The sequence below is a fragment of the Botrytis fragariae genome (genome assembly GCF_013461495.1).
Source record: "Botrytis fragariae strain BVB16 chromosome Unknown tig00000161, whole genome shotgun sequence".
NCBI lineage: Eukaryota > Fungi > Ascomycota > Leotiomycetes > Helotiales > Sclerotiniaceae > Botrytis > Botrytis fragariae.
This window is the reverse complement of record NW_023500998.1, coordinates 895,445-915,534: the sequence shown is the minus strand read 5'-3', so window position 1 is coordinate 915,534 and position 20,090 is coordinate 895,445. Positions and strand designations below refer to the sequence as shown.

At 44.1% G+C, this 20,090-nt stretch overlaps 7 protein-coding genes across 7 annotated transcripts; 1 reads left to right on the top strand and 6 right to left on the bottom strand.

The window, feature by feature from the left end:
* Positions 1-568: 568 nt before the first annotated feature.
* Bfra_009447 (putative cfem domain-containing protein) lies at positions 569-2,462 on the bottom strand (the record flags this gene model as incomplete). Its single annotated transcript, XM_037339789.1, has 8 exons — positions 569-1,107; positions 1,162-1,229; positions 1,287-1,669; positions 1,725-1,792; positions 1,846-1,885; positions 1,937-2,118; positions 2,168-2,303; positions 2,355-2,462. The coding sequence occupies 8 exons, from the start codon at positions 2,460-2,462 to the stop codon at positions 569-571; spliced, it is 1,524 nt and encodes a 507-aa protein (XP_037189839.1).
* A 5,417-nt stretch (positions 2,463-7,879) lies between these two features.
* On the bottom strand, positions 7,880-10,141 carry Bfra_009446 (putative sister chromatid separation protein; the record flags this gene model as incomplete). The annotated part of the gene is made up of 2 exons (XM_037339788.1): positions 7,880-8,471; positions 8,592-10,141. 2 exons carry the CDS (start codon positions 10,139-10,141, stop codon positions 7,880-7,882), a joined length of 2,142 nt encoding a protein of 713 aa, XP_037189838.1.
* Positions 10,142-10,998: 857 nt separating this feature from the next.
* Positions 10,999-11,546, top strand: Bfra_009445 (uncharacterized protein; the record flags this gene model as incomplete). Its single annotated transcript, XM_037339787.1, has 3 exons — positions 10,999-11,034; positions 11,099-11,180; positions 11,248-11,546. 3 exons carry the CDS (start codon positions 10,999-11,001, stop codon positions 11,544-11,546), a joined length of 417 nt encoding a protein of 138 aa, XP_037189837.1.
* A 1,054-nt stretch (positions 11,547-12,600) lies between these two features.
* On the bottom strand, positions 12,601-13,892 carry Bfra_009444ia (putative hsp20-like protein; the record flags this gene model as incomplete). The annotated part of the gene is made up of 2 exons (XM_037339786.1): positions 12,601-13,714; positions 13,774-13,892. The coding sequence occupies 2 exons, from the start codon at positions 13,890-13,892 to the stop codon at positions 12,601-12,603; spliced, it is 1,233 nt and encodes a 410-aa protein (XP_037189836.1).
* A 1,817-nt stretch (positions 13,893-15,709) lies between these two features.
* Bfra_009443 (putative fad binding domain protein) lies at positions 15,710-17,477 on the bottom strand (the record flags this gene model as incomplete). The annotated part of the gene is given in 2 exon segments (XM_037339785.1): positions 15,710-17,296; positions 17,307-17,477. 2 exon segments carry the CDS (start codon positions 17,475-17,477, stop codon positions 15,710-15,712), a joined length of 1,758 nt encoding a protein of 585 aa, XP_037189835.1.
* Positions 17,478-17,767: 290 nt separating this feature from the next.
* Bfra_009442 (uncharacterized protein) lies at positions 17,768-18,017 on the bottom strand (the record flags this gene model as incomplete). Its single annotated transcript, XM_037339784.1, is given in 2 exon segments — positions 17,768-17,987; positions 17,998-18,017. The coding sequence occupies 2 exon segments, from the start codon at positions 18,015-18,017 to the stop codon at positions 17,768-17,770; spliced, it is 240 nt and encodes a 79-aa protein (XP_037189834.1).
* Positions 18,018-18,059: 42 nt separating this feature from the next.
* Positions 18,060-18,947, bottom strand: Bfra_009441 (uncharacterized protein; the record flags this gene model as incomplete). Its single annotated transcript, XM_037339783.1, has 3 exons — positions 18,060-18,174; positions 18,282-18,632; positions 18,685-18,947. The coding sequence occupies 3 exons, from the start codon at positions 18,945-18,947 to the stop codon at positions 18,060-18,062; spliced, it is 729 nt and encodes a 242-aa protein (XP_037189833.1).
* Between the last annotated feature and the right edge of the window lie 1,143 nt (positions 18,948-20,090).

Genomic DNA, 20,090 nt, shown 5'->3' with positions numbered 1-20,090 from the left:
TGTTCGTGTTATTTGAAATTTAAATGTCTGATTGATGGCTTTGAGACAGAACTGAGTGTTTTGATAGGCAGGAAGCAAGTAGGCTTTGAGGCAGAACTGGATGTTTTGATAGGCAGGTAGCAAGTAAAAGGTTCGGCGTAGATACTGTAGTAGGTAATTTTAATTTTGGAATTGATCTTGTGGGATGTGGTATGTATAGATCGTTAGTTGAAGGGCGGAAGGAATACAAATAGGGATTCTGTCCTTGGGAAGAGAGAATTGGAAGGATGATTGGTAGGTGAGTAGGTGGGTAGGTATGATAAGTCAAGTAATCTGAGACGAGAAGTCTGGAGGAGGTATTCATGACTTCGTCGGGATTGTGCGGGTCTGATGAATCTGGAATCTTGTCACATCACCTCCCGGTGAGCGAATCCTATGTCTAGTAGGGTCGACGAGTACTTCGTATACCCATACGATTACACATTCATTTCGATATCTCGGAACACGGCATCTTTCCACTCATAACTTTCAATTTTACATATTCATTCATTTGGTCATTAAAAAACATACAAGAGTACGTAGGTATACATTAAACCCAACCGGGGCTCCTGGGACTCATCAACACGCCCTCATTTATACTCCTCGCGCTGCTCAGCCGCGAACCATCTTGGTCGTGCGGCGGACTCAAATGTTCTCCGTCTTCCCTACTCTCGTAACTCTGCGTATTTTCTAACCCGCGCTCCGTATCCCCCGTTCCTGCTTCACTCCTGGTTGCCTGTCTACTGACCAATTCCGTGCCATCTTCCTCTTCGATTTCTTTGTCGAAGCCCATGCCTCTGTGACTCGACGTCACATCAAATGTTTTCATCATTGTGATTCCCTGGTTCGCCGCATGCGAGCCGCGTCTTCCGTTTATGTAGGAGTTTCGCGATGCGAGTTTGGGAACGCTGGAGCGGCGACGGCTGGGATCGTAGCCGAGCGATTTGGAGTGGTTGGAAGAATTGTGCGTGGTGCCTGCGATGCGGGGGAAGATGCGGACGAGGAGGAGGCGGATGGCGGGCATGCTGGAACAGATGATTCCGGTGCAGATCTCGATTGTGCACCAGTAGCCTAGTTGGACGTAGTCCCCTTGATGGATAGATTAGTTTTGGAGTTTGGGACAGGGGAAGCAGGGAGAATTACATGTGGGATTTTGAGTGTTTGCAAAGACGATGAGGGATTGTAGACGCAGGATACTGACGACTGTCACACTGGAAATAGTTAGCATGATCTTTCACGGTATCAATGAGTAAAGAGCTTATACTTACATAATACCAATACTCAACATAGCAGCGACGCCAATCTTCTTTTTCCAATGCAAGTTGAGATCGTAAAGTTGCGTCAAAGGAAGTATCAACATCCAGATATCCATTAAAATACTGATACCCGCACTTGAAAATGCCAGCGCGTTAATATTCAGACACTGCCCAGAATGTTCACCATCCCATCTTTTCCAGTAAAAGCTGATTGGGCGACATTGTAAAGCGGCCAATAAGTCGATTATTATGAATATCAGAAGGTTCGTGATGATCGTACCCCAGATTGTCCAACGTATCTTGCGTTCGGGGAAGAGACGAAGGAAGAAGAAAAGGATCGAGATTTTGATGAAGTTGACTTGGGCAAAATATAGGATTTCGGCTGCGTAGAACCACTGCAATTGGTCAGTTTCAAATAGTAAAGTGTGTTCTAGTTGTAACACTACTCACACGTATCATGTCACTGATGTTGGTGAAATTCAATGTCCAGATATCTTTTCCTAGTCCGTTGCCGGTAACTATTTCTCAGTAAGTATGTATGACGGGTTTTCTTGATCGCAGGAAAACTCACGGCCTCGAACGTTGATAACAGCTTGTGGTAAACCAACAATCTATAATGGAATCAGCTATGTTTCTGTCATATTCAATCATGCCATACTGACCATAACAAAAGTCGCAACATAATCATCCCACCAGAGTTGAGTATCAGAGGTGAATCTTGAAGCAATTCTCAAAAGGAATGCTATCCAGGAAGCAATGACGAATGAGTTGGATATCCAATTATATAAATTCCTTTTGTCCCTGACTGGTGCATTGCAGGCGACAGACGTAACATTTTTGGTACCTAGAAATCATCAGAACTAGAATTGTTGTAGTAACTGGTTGTGACTTACTAAGTGCTTCTTTAATAGTGCATGCCTCCATTACACAAATGTTAACTTCTGTATTTAGAGGAACATTCGTACAAATACATTGTTGATCGGTAGGGGAGCAAGTCGAGTTTGCAAGAGCTGTGGTAAGACAAGTGAGCTAATACGATGTCAGTTTATATTAGAAGTTTCAAGAATATCCATGACTTACAGCACATGAAGGAAGAGCTTCAACAACGTCAGTTATTGACAATGATGCGGCAACGAGGTTGACTGGCAGCACAGCGCACAGTAAGGATAGCCAAGCAAAGACTCTCATGTTGACTTTGGGTATCGTGGATGAACAACGTTCATGAACCGGGATAGGTTTTACATATAGCAATTTCTTTTCACCATATGTTGTCAAACTTGCATCTTCTCCATTGTCTAGAGTGTCGATCAATGTAGGAAGAGAAAGCTCGAGAGGTTGAGAATCGGGATAATCATTGTTGAGAAGAGTAAGTTAAGTGTGAGTTAAGTGTACATTTTGCTGATGCCGAACCACTATACAAGACACTAGCAGTGGATAGTGGGAAAGGCCCTCGATATGAGAAGACTATGCTTGCAGTTCATCCCGCTAAACTTAAAATTTGGGGTGCATCTTGTCGCAGGGCACGGTTTCACTAGCTTGATATGGTATCAATGAACCACAGGGGGGCGATTATTTTAGTCTCTGACACGAAACATATTACGATGAACCTCAACAACTCTGAAGGGACTCGGGAACTGATGCTCATTAGAACTCTTCACCATCTTGGAACATTTCGGCAGATTGTGGCATGCACTGCAGTTCTCAATGCAGAGTAGTCCTGATCCTGACGGAATATTGACCTACTAGGTAGTTGTGGTCCACTGAGAAAATTTGGCAAGTGGGGACATGCTGGCGTGCTCGAGCAAATTTCCTTCCGCTCGGGACCTTTCGAAAACCAATAGAAAATCTTATCTCCCGCAAGACGGGTTACGGGCGAGCAATATGCCTTTCTTCCGGAAGGATGCCGCATAAGGCATGACTTTGCTATACTTGAGTAGTCTAGCTTATACCCATAGCGAGTTCGCGTACGAGACTAATATCAATTAAGTATGGGGAATGAGTGGCGTCGATTCTGCCAAGTAGATACCGAAGGGTTGTATATCATCATCACTCGTGGAGTTATATCGGAAAATCATGCTAGCGTAGACAACGAATCAATGAAAGATGTCTTCGGGAGTCAATATAGAGCTAAAAGCTGCAATGTTTGAGGATGAATCCTGAAATTAACAATGATGATGATGGCTGCTGGCCTTAGTGTCTAATCGGTCCATATAGCCGATTACGACACACAGGCACTTGTACCACAAACTTCTTCCGGGACTCTACTTGTTTCGAGTCAGCTGTAATCGGTGCTAAGTAATATATGAGATAAAGTGACTCGCTAGGAGTTTTAGACAGAAAAGGGTGTGACTGCGTGGCTGCATGCAGTATGGAAGCCATAAAATAAATATCTGGGTGTAACCCTACGTTACATCAATTTTGACTTTATCCAAAAATCTACCTAATACCTACCGACATCAGTTTTCTTTTGCGTGGTGGTTGTTGTGAAGTTTAAACGTCGATAACGTTGTAAAGATCGAAACCGCCGTCGATCAAGAAAACTCAAAATTGACTTCCGAAAAGTTACTACTACCAGTTAGACGAGAGATTGTATGTCGCCCTGAATCGTACAATGATGATAGTACAACTTGATGCATATCATCGTGCGAAGTCGGAATGAGACACGAATTCGACTCCGTCTAGGTCTATTGGATGTCGATATCAAAATGGCTATCATTAATTTTCAGGAACAAGGGACAGGAACGAAAGACGCGGGACGGGGAGGTTCTATGAGGGAAATCAGGGGAGTGGGGGGGAAGGGAGAGGGGGATGCTCATACCCTCACAGCCTAACAATACTAAGTGGATCGTGAATCCACATGAAAGTATCCGCAATCAGGAGGCTTTTGGGTGTTTCCGAACTTCGATCATCTGGGGAGTCCTGGTCAGAATAGTCGAGAATAGTAAGCAGAATGTATCTAACAAATTACAGAACAATCATCTAAAGCTTTCTACTCGTCAAGAATTGTTGTCCCTTTCCGTTCCTTGCAGAGCCAGATTTCTTCTAATTTCCAATTTCCCGTTTGACAGTAAACCGCTCGCTGCAAATTTCCACAACCAACTGAACCAACGATTGAATTAGATTGAACCGAACTGAATTGAATTGAATTGAATATGGATGAAAACCCGAAAGCTCCGGAAGATGTGTGCCATAAGTTTTGGCCACATTGTTTACTCTACTCATAATTGACATGTGCCGCTACTCACGTGTAAAATGCCACGGTTCTTTAGCTCGCTCGCTCGCTCGCTCATATGTCTTACCTTACTCGAATGTCAACAATGGCATCGGGCAATTGACACTATTCCCAGATTTATCAATAAGGACTTCGGTGATATCTTAAAGATCATCACTCTCCCCTGTTGGATCGCCATTGATCTTCGTTACAATGCCGGCAGATATACCATCATTCCACGTGCCTCACACCGCACGCAAAGTTGGCAAAAGCAATAATACGACCCCGCATATTCTCGTGAAAGTCTAGATAACTAGACGCACGTTCTCAACTATCACAATTACAGCACATTGATCTCGGATGCTTCCGAATATCTGATCCGCTTGAACAAATCTAAGTCCCATTTCATCGACTCCAGCATAAGTCAGATCTTCAACAATATCCCATGTTTTCTAAATGAATATTGAGACTGGTCAACTCTCATAGCCCTGCGATGTGATCATCATGTCTGAATAAGGGTATCAAGAGATGAAAGCGTTATTACGATTTGAACACATGATAACTATCTGCCGGACATCAAGTGAGCCGATAGATATCGAGTCAGTGCTTCAGTGTCCACATGCATATACAGAACAGTTGCCAAAGAAAACCGCCACTGTTTGCTTGTGGTTTCTTCTCAAAACCCTCGGACCAGACCAGACCCCAGGAAATAGTTGATCTACTCTCATAACACACATGTTAAAGTATTTTGCTCTGCCCTGCAACTTGAATATCTGGTCTACAAAGATGGTCAAGGCATGCGAAAGTATCAAAACACACATGTTGTTGGAATGCTCCGGCAGATATTGCCTCGGCTTAACGGTATATCACAAACGACGCCCGAGCACACGTTAAACACTTGTTCCGTGCTCGTTGAAGGCTTTGGCATCTCCAGAGCGTCAGAAAGAAAGCTTGATATTTGTCATTCGAAGATAACGATGGAGACATCAAATCAATGAATTCGAAACTGGGCCAAAATCTTCCCCAGACTGTGGCATGAATCTCCAAGGTATTGCGTAGTATGTCATAGCTTCGACCGCCACAAAGATAAGTAGTGTATGGGAGCTACCGAGTTACTGGGGATTTGTGCTAGTTTTCCATGCGTTCTCATCGGAGGGTCGAGGCAGGAATGATCCCTCCGTTTATCAGTGCTTGCGACCTCGACCACGACGGTCGTTATCGGTTCATACCACGCTATCAGTTTGCCCGTGATAGACTTGAACACCAAGATAGTATGGGATAAGTATTGGTAATTTTTATGATATTGCTGATGTTAATGCTGCGGCTAGGATGTTTTTCAGTGGTGTGTGAGGGGGTATAAGAGTGCTGATGGGATTACAAGTGTAATCGACGTACAAAGAAGTCCAGGGTGATGGTAAACTCAAACCATCCACAACTAAACTGAGAGCCATAAGGATTGCCCCTCAATAATCTTAAACGCAACAATGGTGATTGATAGAGTCAATGATCATTTGCCATACTAACATTGCCAGATTGCGATATCTCCAACCCAGTCTTTCAGGTAATCAACCTACCATCCTACCAACTTTACACACCTACAATACGACCACGTCCCACCCACCAAATTCACTCATTAACCCAATCCATCCACCTACCCGTGTCATTCATATTCACCACCTCTCGCTAAACACACATACATATACTCAAACAATACGCTTTCTACCACAACATCCCACCAACTGGCAGAGTGGTCAACCCCACTCGCTCAAGTCAGTTCGCCCAGTGAAGCAAGAATATACCATTCCGATCCCGCATCGATCTCGGGTGTGGGCGTGAGTGGGATGTTGGTACTAATCCAAAAAACCGGTGGTGCCGGTTTTCCCCTATAGCGCGAGAAGTCGCGCTCAGTAGGTTTTGCATTTTTGATAGTTGAGGAGGAGGAGGAGGAGGAGGAGGAGGGATAAGTGGGGCAGACGGACGTTGTACGGTAGAGAGAGGATGGGGATGGGGAAGCGAGTGAGTGAGGAGAGGAAGATGAGAGAGGTGTGTACTTTGTTTCTTTATGATGTCGATGTCTCACTAGGATGTCGCATTATATATCTACGTATCTATCTCGTTAGCCAGATTATTCTTTTCGGCTCCGGCATCACAACTTCTTTGCGCGAAGTTGGCAAATGGTGAGTGAGTGTGTGGTGTACATGCGAAATCAACATCATATCACATCGCATCACATCCCATCAACAAAAATGAAAATACTCCGTCCATCCATCTCATCAATTCATCTTTCAACCCCCAAAATTCTCACCATTCTTATGAAACAAAGCTAAATGAAATAAAAACCCAAATCATAATAGACACACCCGGCGTAAGAATCCTCATCTCATCTCATCTCATCACATCTCATCACAAACCACCCCAACTACAACTTCAACTAGATATAAGCTAGATTCAAAGTTACCAATAACCACGATACCTACTTGCGCCAACCCCCTCTTTACACCAGTCCCCTCTTTATTTTCCATTCTTTTCTTTTCACTCCTCCCTACAGACGCGAGATAAGATGGGATAGATGTATTGAAAAGGAATAACTCTTGCGCTTCTAGGAAAAGTGATGGAAGTCTGGGTTAAATATATCATATCATATTATGTTATGCTATATTATACAATACTATTTATTCACTACGCACACACACACACACACACACACACATATATATATATATATGTCACATCATGTTATGCTACTATCTCACCATACAAAATTAGGTAGGTACCTAAGCGTCAATTTATCCTATCCATGCATCAATCAATTTCTCTACGCATTCAAATATCCATTCAGATATCCATCCCTCCTTGCAATCCCATCTCTCCTCTTACTTCCCGCCATGATAGATCCGCATCACAGTGCTATGATATGATCAGATTAGATCAGATCAGATCAGTAACAGCATATATCAAACTCTCCAAGCACCATACAACCAATCCATCCATCAATACACAACTACACAAACACACAAACACACACGCACACATACACACACACTTAAATACCACCCACCCGCTCGCTCGCTCAAGCTAACCATCAATAATCAACCAACTAAGCAACCAACAGAAAAATAATAGTGTACAAAGGGAAAGATACACATCTCGTAGACAAGTCAGATTTGAATAACATTCCCAATCTCAATCTCAAGATTCTAGGCACAGATACCCGCCCATTAATCCCATCACCTCATCGCGTCACGCACTCCTCACGCTCACCAGTGCTTACAATCCCCAAACCCCAAAACAAAAAGAACATCTGGATATCAATATTGAAAAACGAAATGTAAACAAGTTTGTTTGTTTTCTGAATTGAATGAAAAGCAAGTCTCCTAATAAATACCCTCCCACCTCAAGCATAAACACCCTTTGAACCTGGTTCGTCCCACCTCGGCGTAATTGTATTTTCCAATTCCTCTCTATCATCTCTCTCCCTCCCCGGCGTACTCCAACCCCCTCTCCCACTTTTTCTCCTCCTAACACTACCATCTACATCCTCCAATGCGCCGATCCACTCCCAGACTCTTGAGATCTCACCATTTTGACTCTCCCTTTGCATAGATCTAACGTTCGAATTCATTTCCACTACTTTCTTGACTTTTGTCCAGATTTGTTCTCGCTTTTTCAAACTATGTTCATCGCGGAGGACATCGTCTCTTAATTGCCCTATGCTGATCCAACCGTCCTTAAATCCATCTGGATCAGAAGCGTGAAGGGATGCTTGAGTAGCGAGACGTTGAAGGGTAAGTGAGACCAAAGCAGGAATTGCGGCTTTCGTAGCTGTATGATTGCGAATCGATGAACGGGCGTAGAGGAAGAGAATAAAGGCTAGAATTAGAGATCCAATTTCGAGATAATATCTTGCCAATGTGTGTCTGAAGGATCGCTTGACGGCGCAGACGAGGGGGAGACGGGCGAGTGAGGTACTTGTGAGGGTGTTTGATCTACAACGGGGATGTTTAACCTGATTAGTGAACCGAGTTGTCAGAAGATATTGTGGTAAAAGGAAGAATACATGTACAAACAGTGACAAGGATCAAAAAGGAAAGAAATTCAAAACTTACCCATCAGCACCAACGACTACTTCATCTCTCCCCTTGATCTCTCCGATGGCACCAAGCCATAATTCCTCGAATTCGGCTTCTCCCATGCCCTTTCTCCTCTTTTGGCTAACTTCTTTCTTCAAATGTTCGGCGTCTATCTCAACAGTCGGTTCGGGTGCACCAGCTTCATCTGTCAAATCACCGCATTCCCATTTTGCTCTTCTCTCTCTCAATTCCTCAACAGCTCGATCTGCGACAGCTTTGACGCGCCTCTGTTTCTCTCCATCGGGTTCACAAGTTGGTGGAAGCGGTAAGAATCCACCTAACGAAAGAGGATGATGCTTGAGAATAAAATCTTGGTCGCATTGAACTTCATAGTTGGCATTACAATAAGCATGCTGTGGGCACCAATCGCACTGCGGTTCGGCGAGTACTTGTACCCAATCCGGAAGGTCTGGTCTGACGGGTATTATCGAATGCGCTTCTCTACCTACTCCACAGAAGCCTACTGCAATTTTCTCTTGTCTGTACCAAGTAGCATAACCACCAAGCAATGTAAGAAGAATCATCCAAATAGGTCCACTCATGCTGACGCCGTTTGATGCTTTTCGTCGAGGCTGAATCGTAGTGCGCCCTCTCTGTTGCTCACGCTCGAGTTCGAATTGTGCCTCTGGAGTAAAATCCTCACTAATCTCTACTCCATTCTCATCGTAATCCTTCAGGCCATCGAGGCTACTAACAGGAATTTCAAAAGTGGAAGAAGTCGGCGGGCGTATTCCAACATTAGCTTGTGGGGTCACCGTGCGTCTTCTCGAAATCGAACTCCTTCGTTTTTCCAATTCCTTCATAGCACTCCCGCCCATGCTCTTCCTCTTACTGTCATGACTTGATATGGGTATTCTAGGTGGCGAGCCCCTCTGAAAGGGATTATCGTGGGTGAAATTGCTTTCTCTCCGCGAGTCTTTCTTTTGTACCACTCCATCTAAATTGTCCCTTGCCCCGACCATCGGCGTTTGAACTGTTGTGCTTTTTCTTGATTTTCTCACAGTCTGCGGGACATCGTCATCGTCTGAAAGAGTCTCCTCCTCCTGCCTGGGATGTTTGACGCTTGGTTTGGGTGTCCTTTTCACAGGACTACTAGCTCTAGGCATTCTCTTTACTGGGCTGATAGACCTAGTTGATCTCCTGGTATTCCTATACGCTGGCTCATCATCGCTAATATCCACCGATGCTCTAACTTTTGCAGGAGATTGTCTCACAACTCGTGTCCGCGGTGGTGGCAGGATAACATCACTTTCCCGTGGGCTTTCTATTATACTTTCCTGAGCACTGCTCTCTTGTGACGATTCCGCATCCACGATTCCTCGACTCGTTCTCTTCGCACGCGCTCTTTCGTTCAATATCTTTCGTGCCTGTGGTCTTAAATCTTCGTTGAAGATTTCGACGAGTTGCGCTTTCTTCGCACCGGATGGATAACCGATATTATGTGTGACTAGAACAGAGCGGATTCGAGGCACTGTAAGGGAAGCTGGATCAAAGCCGTCCTGCAGGTAATCGAGTTCATCTGACATGATGTTTGCTTGTTTTCTGGTGTGTGTGCTGACAAGTTATGAGAATGCGAAGTAACAATCCAGCTAGGGGGCGAACAAAACTGGATATCAGGGAGGAGAGTAAAATGAATAAAGGGTCGCGAAGTCTCAAACACCTCTTGAAATGAGGCTAAAAAAAGATACTTTGAGATAGTTGACTTAGTATGTTGATATGCTTGGCATGTGGTATGCGATGATAATGACGTACAATCGTGTAACCAATTCTATGTATCAATCCACCCAGTAATTGTAGGTATCCAGAAATATCTTCTGATTTGGCGCAAGCGTGCGAACGAGACCGGATCAAAGATGAAGTTGACGAGGGGGTGGATAAGTGAGGGTAGGTAGCTATTCCTTGTGCTTCTTGAGTTTGCAAAAGCTTTGATGGAAAAGTCGATAAGGAAGAAAGTTTGAAAATACGAAGATGAATGGTTGTGGGGGAAACCGGAGTATCTCTAAGAGGATACTGCCGTAGAGGCTTACCTGGTAGTAATCTTGCGCCACATGTGGCGTCTGCCCGTTCCGAATGCTGGAAATGTCTCACAATGTTTATAAATGGAAGTTCCAAGCCACACACAGTCTTTCAAAGCCAGGCTTTTAAGTTTTGGCTAGCTAAGAATTGAAAAGCTCCTCTTCTCTTCCCTTCTCATCCTCATCATGTGAAATCTCGACGATTTGAATCAAAATCTAAATCAACTCCAACTCCAACTCCACCTCAAAATCCAATCCTCCCCCCAAAATCAATGACTTTTCTTTTTCACTTGGTGAAAGAGGTAAATGTCAATTTTGAAGTGTTTTAAGACGTGAATGAAGTTGTTGACTTGAAATTTTCAATAATCATGATGAATTATCAACAAGATGAAAGTATCAGAGATGTATGTGGTTTTCTTCCATTTTGATTTTTCTTGCCGTGCTGCCTCTAACATTCACCGTAAACAGCTCAATGTCGCACTTCAAAGAGTTTTATTGGCGTTTCCTGGCAACAGTGGTCACCAATTAATTCAAGATACCGTTCGAAGAGGTATGTATATCTTCACACTCTTTTCTTTCTGACCTCGAAATCAAAGTTTAAACTCACCAAATGAAAGCTATCAACGCATCTGCATCGGAATCACAATTTCCAACACCAGCATGCATTCAAACGGAAGAGGAATCGAAACATTTCGATCAATTACGTAACTTCATCGACAACCTTGTCTTGACAGTAACGCCTCAAGCTCTTCCAGCTTCCTCATCGACATCATCATCAAGTCGGCCAACTTCCGAACACAACAAGCGGAAATCTCTCGATGATCCGGAACATGATGCCAAGTTGTCACGGAGAAAGTTGTCAAAAGCAGAGCAGGAAGCAGCGGGAGCTTTGCAAGAATTATCAGCCGGTGTTTAAGTATATGGATATGGATGGATGGATGGATGGATGGTTTGGGTCTGGATTTCACGGATGGTAAAAATTGAAGCAAATTTGTAAGATTATCAAAAAGATGTAGTTAATACAAGAAAGACAGCTTTCATGAATCAATAAGTATCACGTCTGTATCACGTCTGTATCACGTCTTTGTGCTACTTGTTGTAGGCGCGTCGTCCCTTGAAAATGTACTTTTGAAGTTGGTATCTGAGTCCTCCTTTGAGATTTCATTACCAGTGGTGCAAACTTGCAAACTTGCAAACTTGCGGACTTCAATCGATCAGACAAAATACAATATCATTACCATCCTCATACTCCAGTTAAATTTTCCGTATCTTAATATCATCGTCGTCTGATCTTGACGCCTACGATTGTAGCTCTTGCTTCCATCTGAAAGCATTTTCTGTTTCTATGTGGTCACGTGCCTGCTGCCTATGGCAGATTTTCGATGTACACCTTCATTGGTATGTGATTGTTTCAGAATACGGATTATACTTTGGTTGTGGATCGTGATTTCTGGTGTGATCACATATTGTTCCTCCATTTGTTTTATTTTATTTCATGTATCGTTTGTTAACCTTTCTCCTTCTAACAAATTGGACATTTTTATGAGTTCTTATTCAAATCATTTATTCTCAGCATCAACTGTACAACTACCTATCACTGTCTCTCGTCTATCCCTTTTCTTGCCTACTGATTCAGAAGCTTTCCATCACAATGATCTCTATTTAACTTGAAGCCTGGCCGAAGCGATTCACTCTGATTGTCGATATTCTTACTGTTGAAAAGATTCTCGAGTCACAACATTCACATCAATCAATGGAAGATGCTCAAATTTTATATATTGCCGAGTGGCATTTTTTTGTTATTTTCCAGTCCACTTGGGAACCTTTTATGGTAACTATACTAAATCAAGATACCGATGCCAAAATTCAAACCCTAACTATTAAGAAAGAGGAAACCCTAAAAATGAGAACGATGTAAATCAACCCTCCCAACTAAGCCGAACAGACTCTGCATTATTATCCAGATCTAGTCAATTGATATCGACTCTCTTGACCTCAGTCCAGGTCTCTTCTTTCTCTACCTTTGGTACAGTGACGACCAAAACACCATCCTCCAACTTGGCGGTAATGTTATCACCATCAACTTCGGATTTATCTTCTTCGTTGAGGGGTAATTTCATAGTACGCTCGAAAGCACCCACCTTTCTCTCCTTCTTTGTGAGACTCTCCAGGAATTTCTCATCTCCTTGTCTGTATACCACACCTGCCATGTTCAACATTCCTTTCTCAGCATCCCAGTGTACACCTACATCTTCTTTTTTGGCACCAGGCAGCGCAATGTGGAGGACATATGCATTTTCAGTGGTGAAAACGTCAATGGGGGGAACAAAAGAGTTCTCTGCGTCGGCATCTTCGGGAACGAGTGTTTCACCAGAGCGCTGAGCTGCAGGTACACCAAATGCCTGTGCAATTGGGTGAGAGGAGAGTGCTTGTATCATTGCACTGAAATCGAATGGGCCACCTGGGCCAGCGAATGGAGGTGGACCGCGTCTTCCGTGATGACCGTGAGGTCCACCCCAAGCATGGGGCCCTCCCCTACCGTGTGGTCCCCCATGAGGTCCTCCGTGTGGCCCACCTCGCCCTCCACCTCGAACACCCCATCCGCCTCGGCTACCTGGTCCGTGACGTCCGTGATGTTTAGGTCCTCGACATGATTCAGGTCCTTTTGATCCTTCTCTCACTTCAAGATCCGATGACTCCTCACCTGATGTCTCTCCATCTCTGCGACAGTGACCCTTCCTGCCTTTGCCTTTGCAACCTCGAGGACCCCGGTGTGGTTTAGGAGATTCCTCCCCTGCTTCAGTGTCAGAAGTTGGGGTTTCCTCACCAGATTCTTCTCCACCTCTACGGCCATGTTTGCCTCTGCCATGATGACGATGTCCTCGGAATTCCTCTTTACCTTCTCCCTCGGTGTGTTCTCCATCTCTACCATGAGAGAAGGAACGATGTCCTCTGTGACCGTGTCTTCCTCTTGGTCCGAACCCACCTCTACCAAATGGTCCTGGTCCGCCAAAAGGGAAACCAAATGGACCAAATGGACCGAATTCATGTGGACCATGATCACCTCTAGGGCCATGAGCACCTCTGGACCATGTCGTCCAGGATGCTCATGAGGGCCATGAGGTCCTTCTGGTGGACCCCACATGTTGAACTCTTGCGAAGGGTGGTCGACACCAGCTCCAGAGTTTTGTGGTTGCATTGAGCGTACAAAATCCCAGAAGGGACCTGCTTGCTGATTGTTGTTTTGATTGTTGAATTCCATGATGAATTGATAATGATGATGATATAGATTAAAGAAAGAATACAAAAATCGAGGGGTGGGATCAAGGAATATATACCTCTTCCCAAGGCCCTCAGACTTCGAGGCAAGCCAGTAAGTGCGTAACCTCAACACCGAAACTAGCGGGGAGGCAAAAATGGCAACGAAACACAAACCTACCTATTTCCAGTCAACAAGCTGTTGACGTACCCCACACGGAAATGGTAAAAACCTTGAAATGCATCAGACTGAAGAGCTGTGGTTGGTGATTAAGCTGAAAGTAGCCGCGCGTCGGTCAAGCACATAGCATTGATGTGGCGTAAGCTTTTCCTTTTCCCCTCAACAAGTGTGGCTCATCTATTGGAATGGTCTTAGAGTGAGTCAAGCTAGTGAAGATGACTCAAAGCCAAGAATTATTCGGATTTTCGGGTTTCTTCTAACTCCCGTCAACTTCTAATTGGCTCATATTGTGAACTGTCGGAACCGACAAGATCTCTCGGTCCCGAAGGGTGGCGAAGTGTAGAAAAGTCGCCACTCCACTTATTAATCAATTTATGATTCTCCATCCACACAACTCTTACGATCTCAAACAATGACTTCCTCACTCTCTTCATCGACGCTCATAATTTCCCCAATCTCAATTTTCAATCCCAGACAAAGCGCTCAATCCCGACACCGAGTGGACGAATTAATATCCAAATCATGCAGCAAAACCACATTAGGCTTGTCGAGGCGTCGGTTCTACCCATAAACAGAATATTCTAGTGATCAATCTTCATGCCAATCCCCAAAAGACGATACTTCTTTCCCATATTCAATGTGCCGTATTTGGACATATCCCATGTTGCGAGACGTGCAACAAAAAGAATTGGAAAGTTGGAGTATCAAATTGAGGTAGAGCCTGTTATCGGCGGGTGGCTGAGGGGAAACGTATGATCTTAGGTAAGGCGGTTTGAAAAAGTCGTGGAACGTGGGAATCAATTAGCTAGGTAGGTCACTGTCGCTTTTTGTATCTTCATTTCGATCTTGGACTATATATTGATGCATTCTGAGAATTTGTTGTTCTATTTGGATTGTTTTATGGATTTTTCTGTGATTATTATGGGTTTCTTCATTTATCAAGCATGTGAATGTCGTTCGGTAAGCGTTTTCGTTAGATGTGTACAACAATTTTGTTCATTACAATGAACTTTGCTATCTTGTAGTTTTACACAACTTCATAAACCTCTTCCACTACTGCCACCTCTATTTCATTTACTTTATTGAACTCAAGCGTTTTATTTGCAACTCGCAGCTTGTGCTTACTCAGTCTGTTTAAAGGTGTTGGATCAATTTATTCTTTAGAAAGAAGATTAATCCCACCCTCCATCTCTGGATTCGTGGGTACTCTCTGATAAGCTCCATTCGATCAGGTTTCCAGTTTTCAATTTCCTTATCGTCTTGCTCTCTGAAGCTATTCCTATTGGATGCTGTCTTGTTCGACTGAGTAGAGATCAAGAGATCATTGTGTCAGTGAGAATTGGAAAAGAAGAGAGCTCAAAGACTCAAAGTTGACGAAATCTGGGCCTTGAGGCATTCAAGGAGACTTAGAATCTTTAGATATTTACACCCTTTCATCGTTGATATATCACATTTGACTACACCCAGGCACAATATCACAGCAATACCATCCTGATCGCATTTCTTGATGTGTATTTTTCGTTCCCAGGTGAACCTCACAGTCACATACAACCGCATTCTCGTGAGATGTCGATATTCAATTATGCTTTTGACAGCTGAGTGACTCGCAAAGAATAGTTTCTTAAAATCTCTTTCCTACATCATGTGCGACACAGTGCCCCATTCTCATCAAGCTTCCAATTTACATCGCTACCAACTGCTGCATTCGCCCAGAATAAAAACTCCGGGTCATACTTCTTCTTCACCTTTAATAGTGACTTATAATTTGACCCATAATAATCATATTTCCAATACGGATTGTTCCACGTCGCTTCATTCATGTATGAACCTCCTCCGGGCGTGATAGCACGCAACTTTCCTTGCCAACTATTCAATTTTGTCTGAGTATTACGGATATCATGAAGTTCAGCGTTTCCGGCTAACGGTTTCAAAAATGCAACAGCAAACAAGGCAGCGCGCCAAGTTGAAAGTACGGCATTAGGAGTATAGTTCCCATGAGTAATATTTGCCGCAGTTAGGAAGATAGTTCCTCCTTCATCCGCGATATCGTGAAAAGCGGAAATGAGTGCAGGCAGAGTGGCGCTATCTTGCACCGTTGAGCGTGGAATATTTCGTCCGCCTATCGAGATATTGCTAGTCTCTGCTTGTGAGACCCAGTGATCGTAGGACTCGGCAAAGTTAATATGAACTTCAGCGGTATAGCTGTTGTCTAATGAGATATTGAGGTCCTCCAGCTTGTTGAAAAATGGTTTTAAAGCATTGTCAATTATAGTTGTTGTAGTGATATCTGGCAATAAAGCGAAGTTTAACGATAAGCTCCCGGCTGTAATTGTCGAGACGGTGGTAAGGTCTTTAATAGTATCCAACACAAGCAAAGTTTGTAACCAAGCACCAACAGCAGTCCAATACGCAGTACTATTACCATTTTTGAAAGAGAAAGCCGCACCAGCCACAGGACCATCATTATAGACCCGAACCTTCATCGAAAGCACTACAGCAAAATTTCCACCTCCACCTCCACTCAATGCCCAGTACAAATCCTCATGATGCGTGGGCGAAACAATTAGATGTTGTCCCGTGGCAGTCACAACTTCCCATTCTAGTACCTGATCAGCAGCAACTCCATAGGCACCCATTAGTGGTCCATGGCCACCGCCCTGTGTATAACCGCCTGCTAGTCCGACTCCAGAACATGAACCGCCGACGGCTCGATACCCGTGTTTTTGGGCTAGGGGGTATAAATCGGTATATTGAACTCCAGCACCCATGTGTACTGCGGGTCCTGTGTACAAGCCGCTGCTGTAATTGAGAAAACTTATATTGTTTAGATTGTGCATCCATAGAGCTAGTGAACCGGCACCGGTGGAGCGTCCGAGAAAATCATGACCTGTATTCTTGATAGTAAGTCTGATGTTATTCTCCCGTGCGAATTTGAGACCGGTAATAACATCTGAAGCAGAACTGATGTTGAGAGCGTAGGAAGCAAGGTTTCCTAGTGTACAGATGCTGCTCGTGTTTGATTCTAGAAATGGAGAACAGGAGTTATTGAGCCAGTAGGGTGACATGATATTCACGGGGTTGGTTTCACTAGTCGTATCAGCTTTATTTGTCTCATTGAGTTTGTTTTTGAGCGTGAGGGTGGAACACACAATGGTGATTGTAAAAGCCATGATTCTTGTATTTGAGAACATTTTCAGTATCGAAATGAGGTTCATAACATGGCTGGGCTAGAGGAACACCACGGATAAGGTTTCCGGATACGGTTTGATTCAAGTGATTCCATACTGTTTGGTTAGGCCATGCGGGATCGCTTGGGAGGTAGCGACATGGTGGGTTGGTTTGGGGGTGGGGAGATGGGTAGACGAGGGAGGAGAAAAATAGGATTATGATGCTTATTATACCCAACATTCTGGAGAAGATATGCTGTATGATGCTTTTCTGTTGCGATGAAAAGAAATAGCTTGTGCTTGTGTTTTGGGTTTTCTTATGTTTATTTTGTTGAGATCACTTCAGCCTGTATGCATGCGTCAAGTCGTGGCATCGAGGGTGTTGATAAGGAGGCTGCTTTTACAGATGGGGTGGATTTATGCGGTGATACAAATGACGTATTAAGATTCACGCAGTAAGATTCCATGCATGAACAGAAAGGAATGAGAAAAACGAAGTACGTTCTTGAATCTTGTATCGTTCTCTTATCCCTATCCCTTTAATACAGCAATCGGTCCCAAAATCCACGCAAAGCCAAAGGCCAAAGTGCATAAACATGCAATCTCGAAAATCAAGCTTGAGCATGTCAGCATCGGAGTAGCTCGAGAAAACCAGATGGTTCGACCGTAGTTGCAGGATATCCAGAGGTCTTTCTTTTCTGGAGCGGACCAGCATTGGGAACATGTGCAGTATGGCAAGATTGTCCGAGAGCTGGAAATACTGGTGTATTGGTATTGTCATGAGGTGTTTGCTAGATATGTGTTATTACTTCCCTTTGAGGAATTATTTGAATATCTCAGGGATGATGAGAGGATGATTTGAGTAAAGAGGAATGAGAGGTTGTCTAAAGACTCCCATCTTGACTCCGCGAGTCTTGTGATGATCACCACAACGACACCTATACGCAGAGAAAAGAGAATACCCTTAGGTGAACTCCATCCCGCGATATACAATGTACAATTATTGTAATGAGTTCAACTCCCCTAGATATGATTTGAAGCGAACTTCGGTTGCACGTTGCTATTAATAAGATACCATTTCCACGGGACATATCGATAACAAACCATGTTGCGAAAAGTCATGACTTGACGATGTAGAGTTTTCTCTTTGTAGTCGTCTACTATTAATGGTATAGCTGGTAGGAAATTATACATGTCTCTTCCGACCTCCAATTCTTTGGTAGATCGCAAACACGTCATTCTTTGCCATCTCTCTCGCTCGATCTGCAACTTCTCGCGGGTCTCATTGGGATTAGATATCGTGTGAATCTTTTCTGGCTCCAGATTCCCACTCGAGTCTTGAGTATGCGTATGGGTGTCAGATTCTGACCGATACATTTGTAGAAAATCAGAACTTCTACGCACATATATCTCACAACGTTGTAAATTTAGCTCTTCACAAAACGTACTCTCCTCCTCCTCTTCCTTCTTCTTCTCCTACTACCCAACAGAACTTTTCCAAATGTACGCATAAAGAAGCTAACTGTATGACTGTACTGGGCAAATCCCGCGTTAGTTCTTCTCTTCCGCTCTGAGAGTCAATAATTCGAGACTCCCAATCTCTCTCTCCAAAGATATCATAAAGAGGCAAGAAACGCACACGTGCCAAATCTTCTCTATACCCAAACACATACTTCCAACCCAGCGTATCAGTAGATTCCATCCAAAACATAAAATATTAATCTCCGGATTAAACCACACCCGATCCTCATCATCCCAATGATCCGATTCATACGATGCGATCTCCAATCAAACATCCTGTGATACAGTAGGCGAATCGCAGTATACGCATCTCGATTCGCAGTAATGATCGGAGGAATGTGATAACGATGCGCAGCGCATTTACGGGGTGAGATGGGAAGAAGTGGGAAGGCGGAAAAGGTTGCGGAGGGGGAGAATGATGATACGGGGTGGGAGGGATAGGTGCTAGATTTTGAGACGCAGTTCGACGGGGAGGAGGGAGAATTGGGGGAAGGGAGAATTGGGGGAAGGGAGAATTGGGGGAAGGGAGAATTGGGGGAAGGGAGAATTGGGGAAGGGAGAATTGGGGGAAGGGAGAATTGGGGGAAGGGAGAATTGGGGGAAGGGAGAATTGGGGGAAGGGAGAATTGGGGGAAGGGAGAATTGGGGGAAGGGAGAATTGGGGGAAGGGAGAATTGGGGGAAGGGAGAATTGGGGGAAGGGAGAATTGGGGGAAGGGAGAATTGGGGGAAGGGAGAATTGGGGGAAGGGAGAATTGGGGGAAGGGAGAATTGGGGAAGGGAGAATTGGGGGAAGGGAGAATTGGGGGAAGGGAGAATGGGGGAAGGGAGAATTGGGGGGGGGGGGGGGGGGGGGGGGGGGGGGGGGGGAGTCATGGTGGGATGGGATAGGGTGTGAGAGGAAAGATAGGAAGAGGAATGTAGAGTGTGGGAGGTGAGATTTGAATGCTAGGATGGATTCGTGCAGATACAAATATATGTATGATAAGTCATCTTTCTACATGCTTCTCTTATGACTGGGAAATTTTTTATTTCACTTACTGTATATATCAACGCTGAATCTCGGGAATCTATCTCACCACTTTAGACTCTTCTTCACGTGGTAAAAAGAGGTCGACTATCGTCTAATGATCATCTTCATCCATTTACTTTGTTTGACTACTTGGCTAAAGAAAAGCAGCAGAACCTCGGTAGTAAGTTATCGTCTCGAGTTTTCGCAGTAGAGTATGCTAAATACATAGCTACCTAACTCTCTCTAGTTCGTTCCAGTGATTCATGACATCATTTACTGACCTATTTCGTGGCCTCTAATGTTTGGTGGACTAACTAAATTG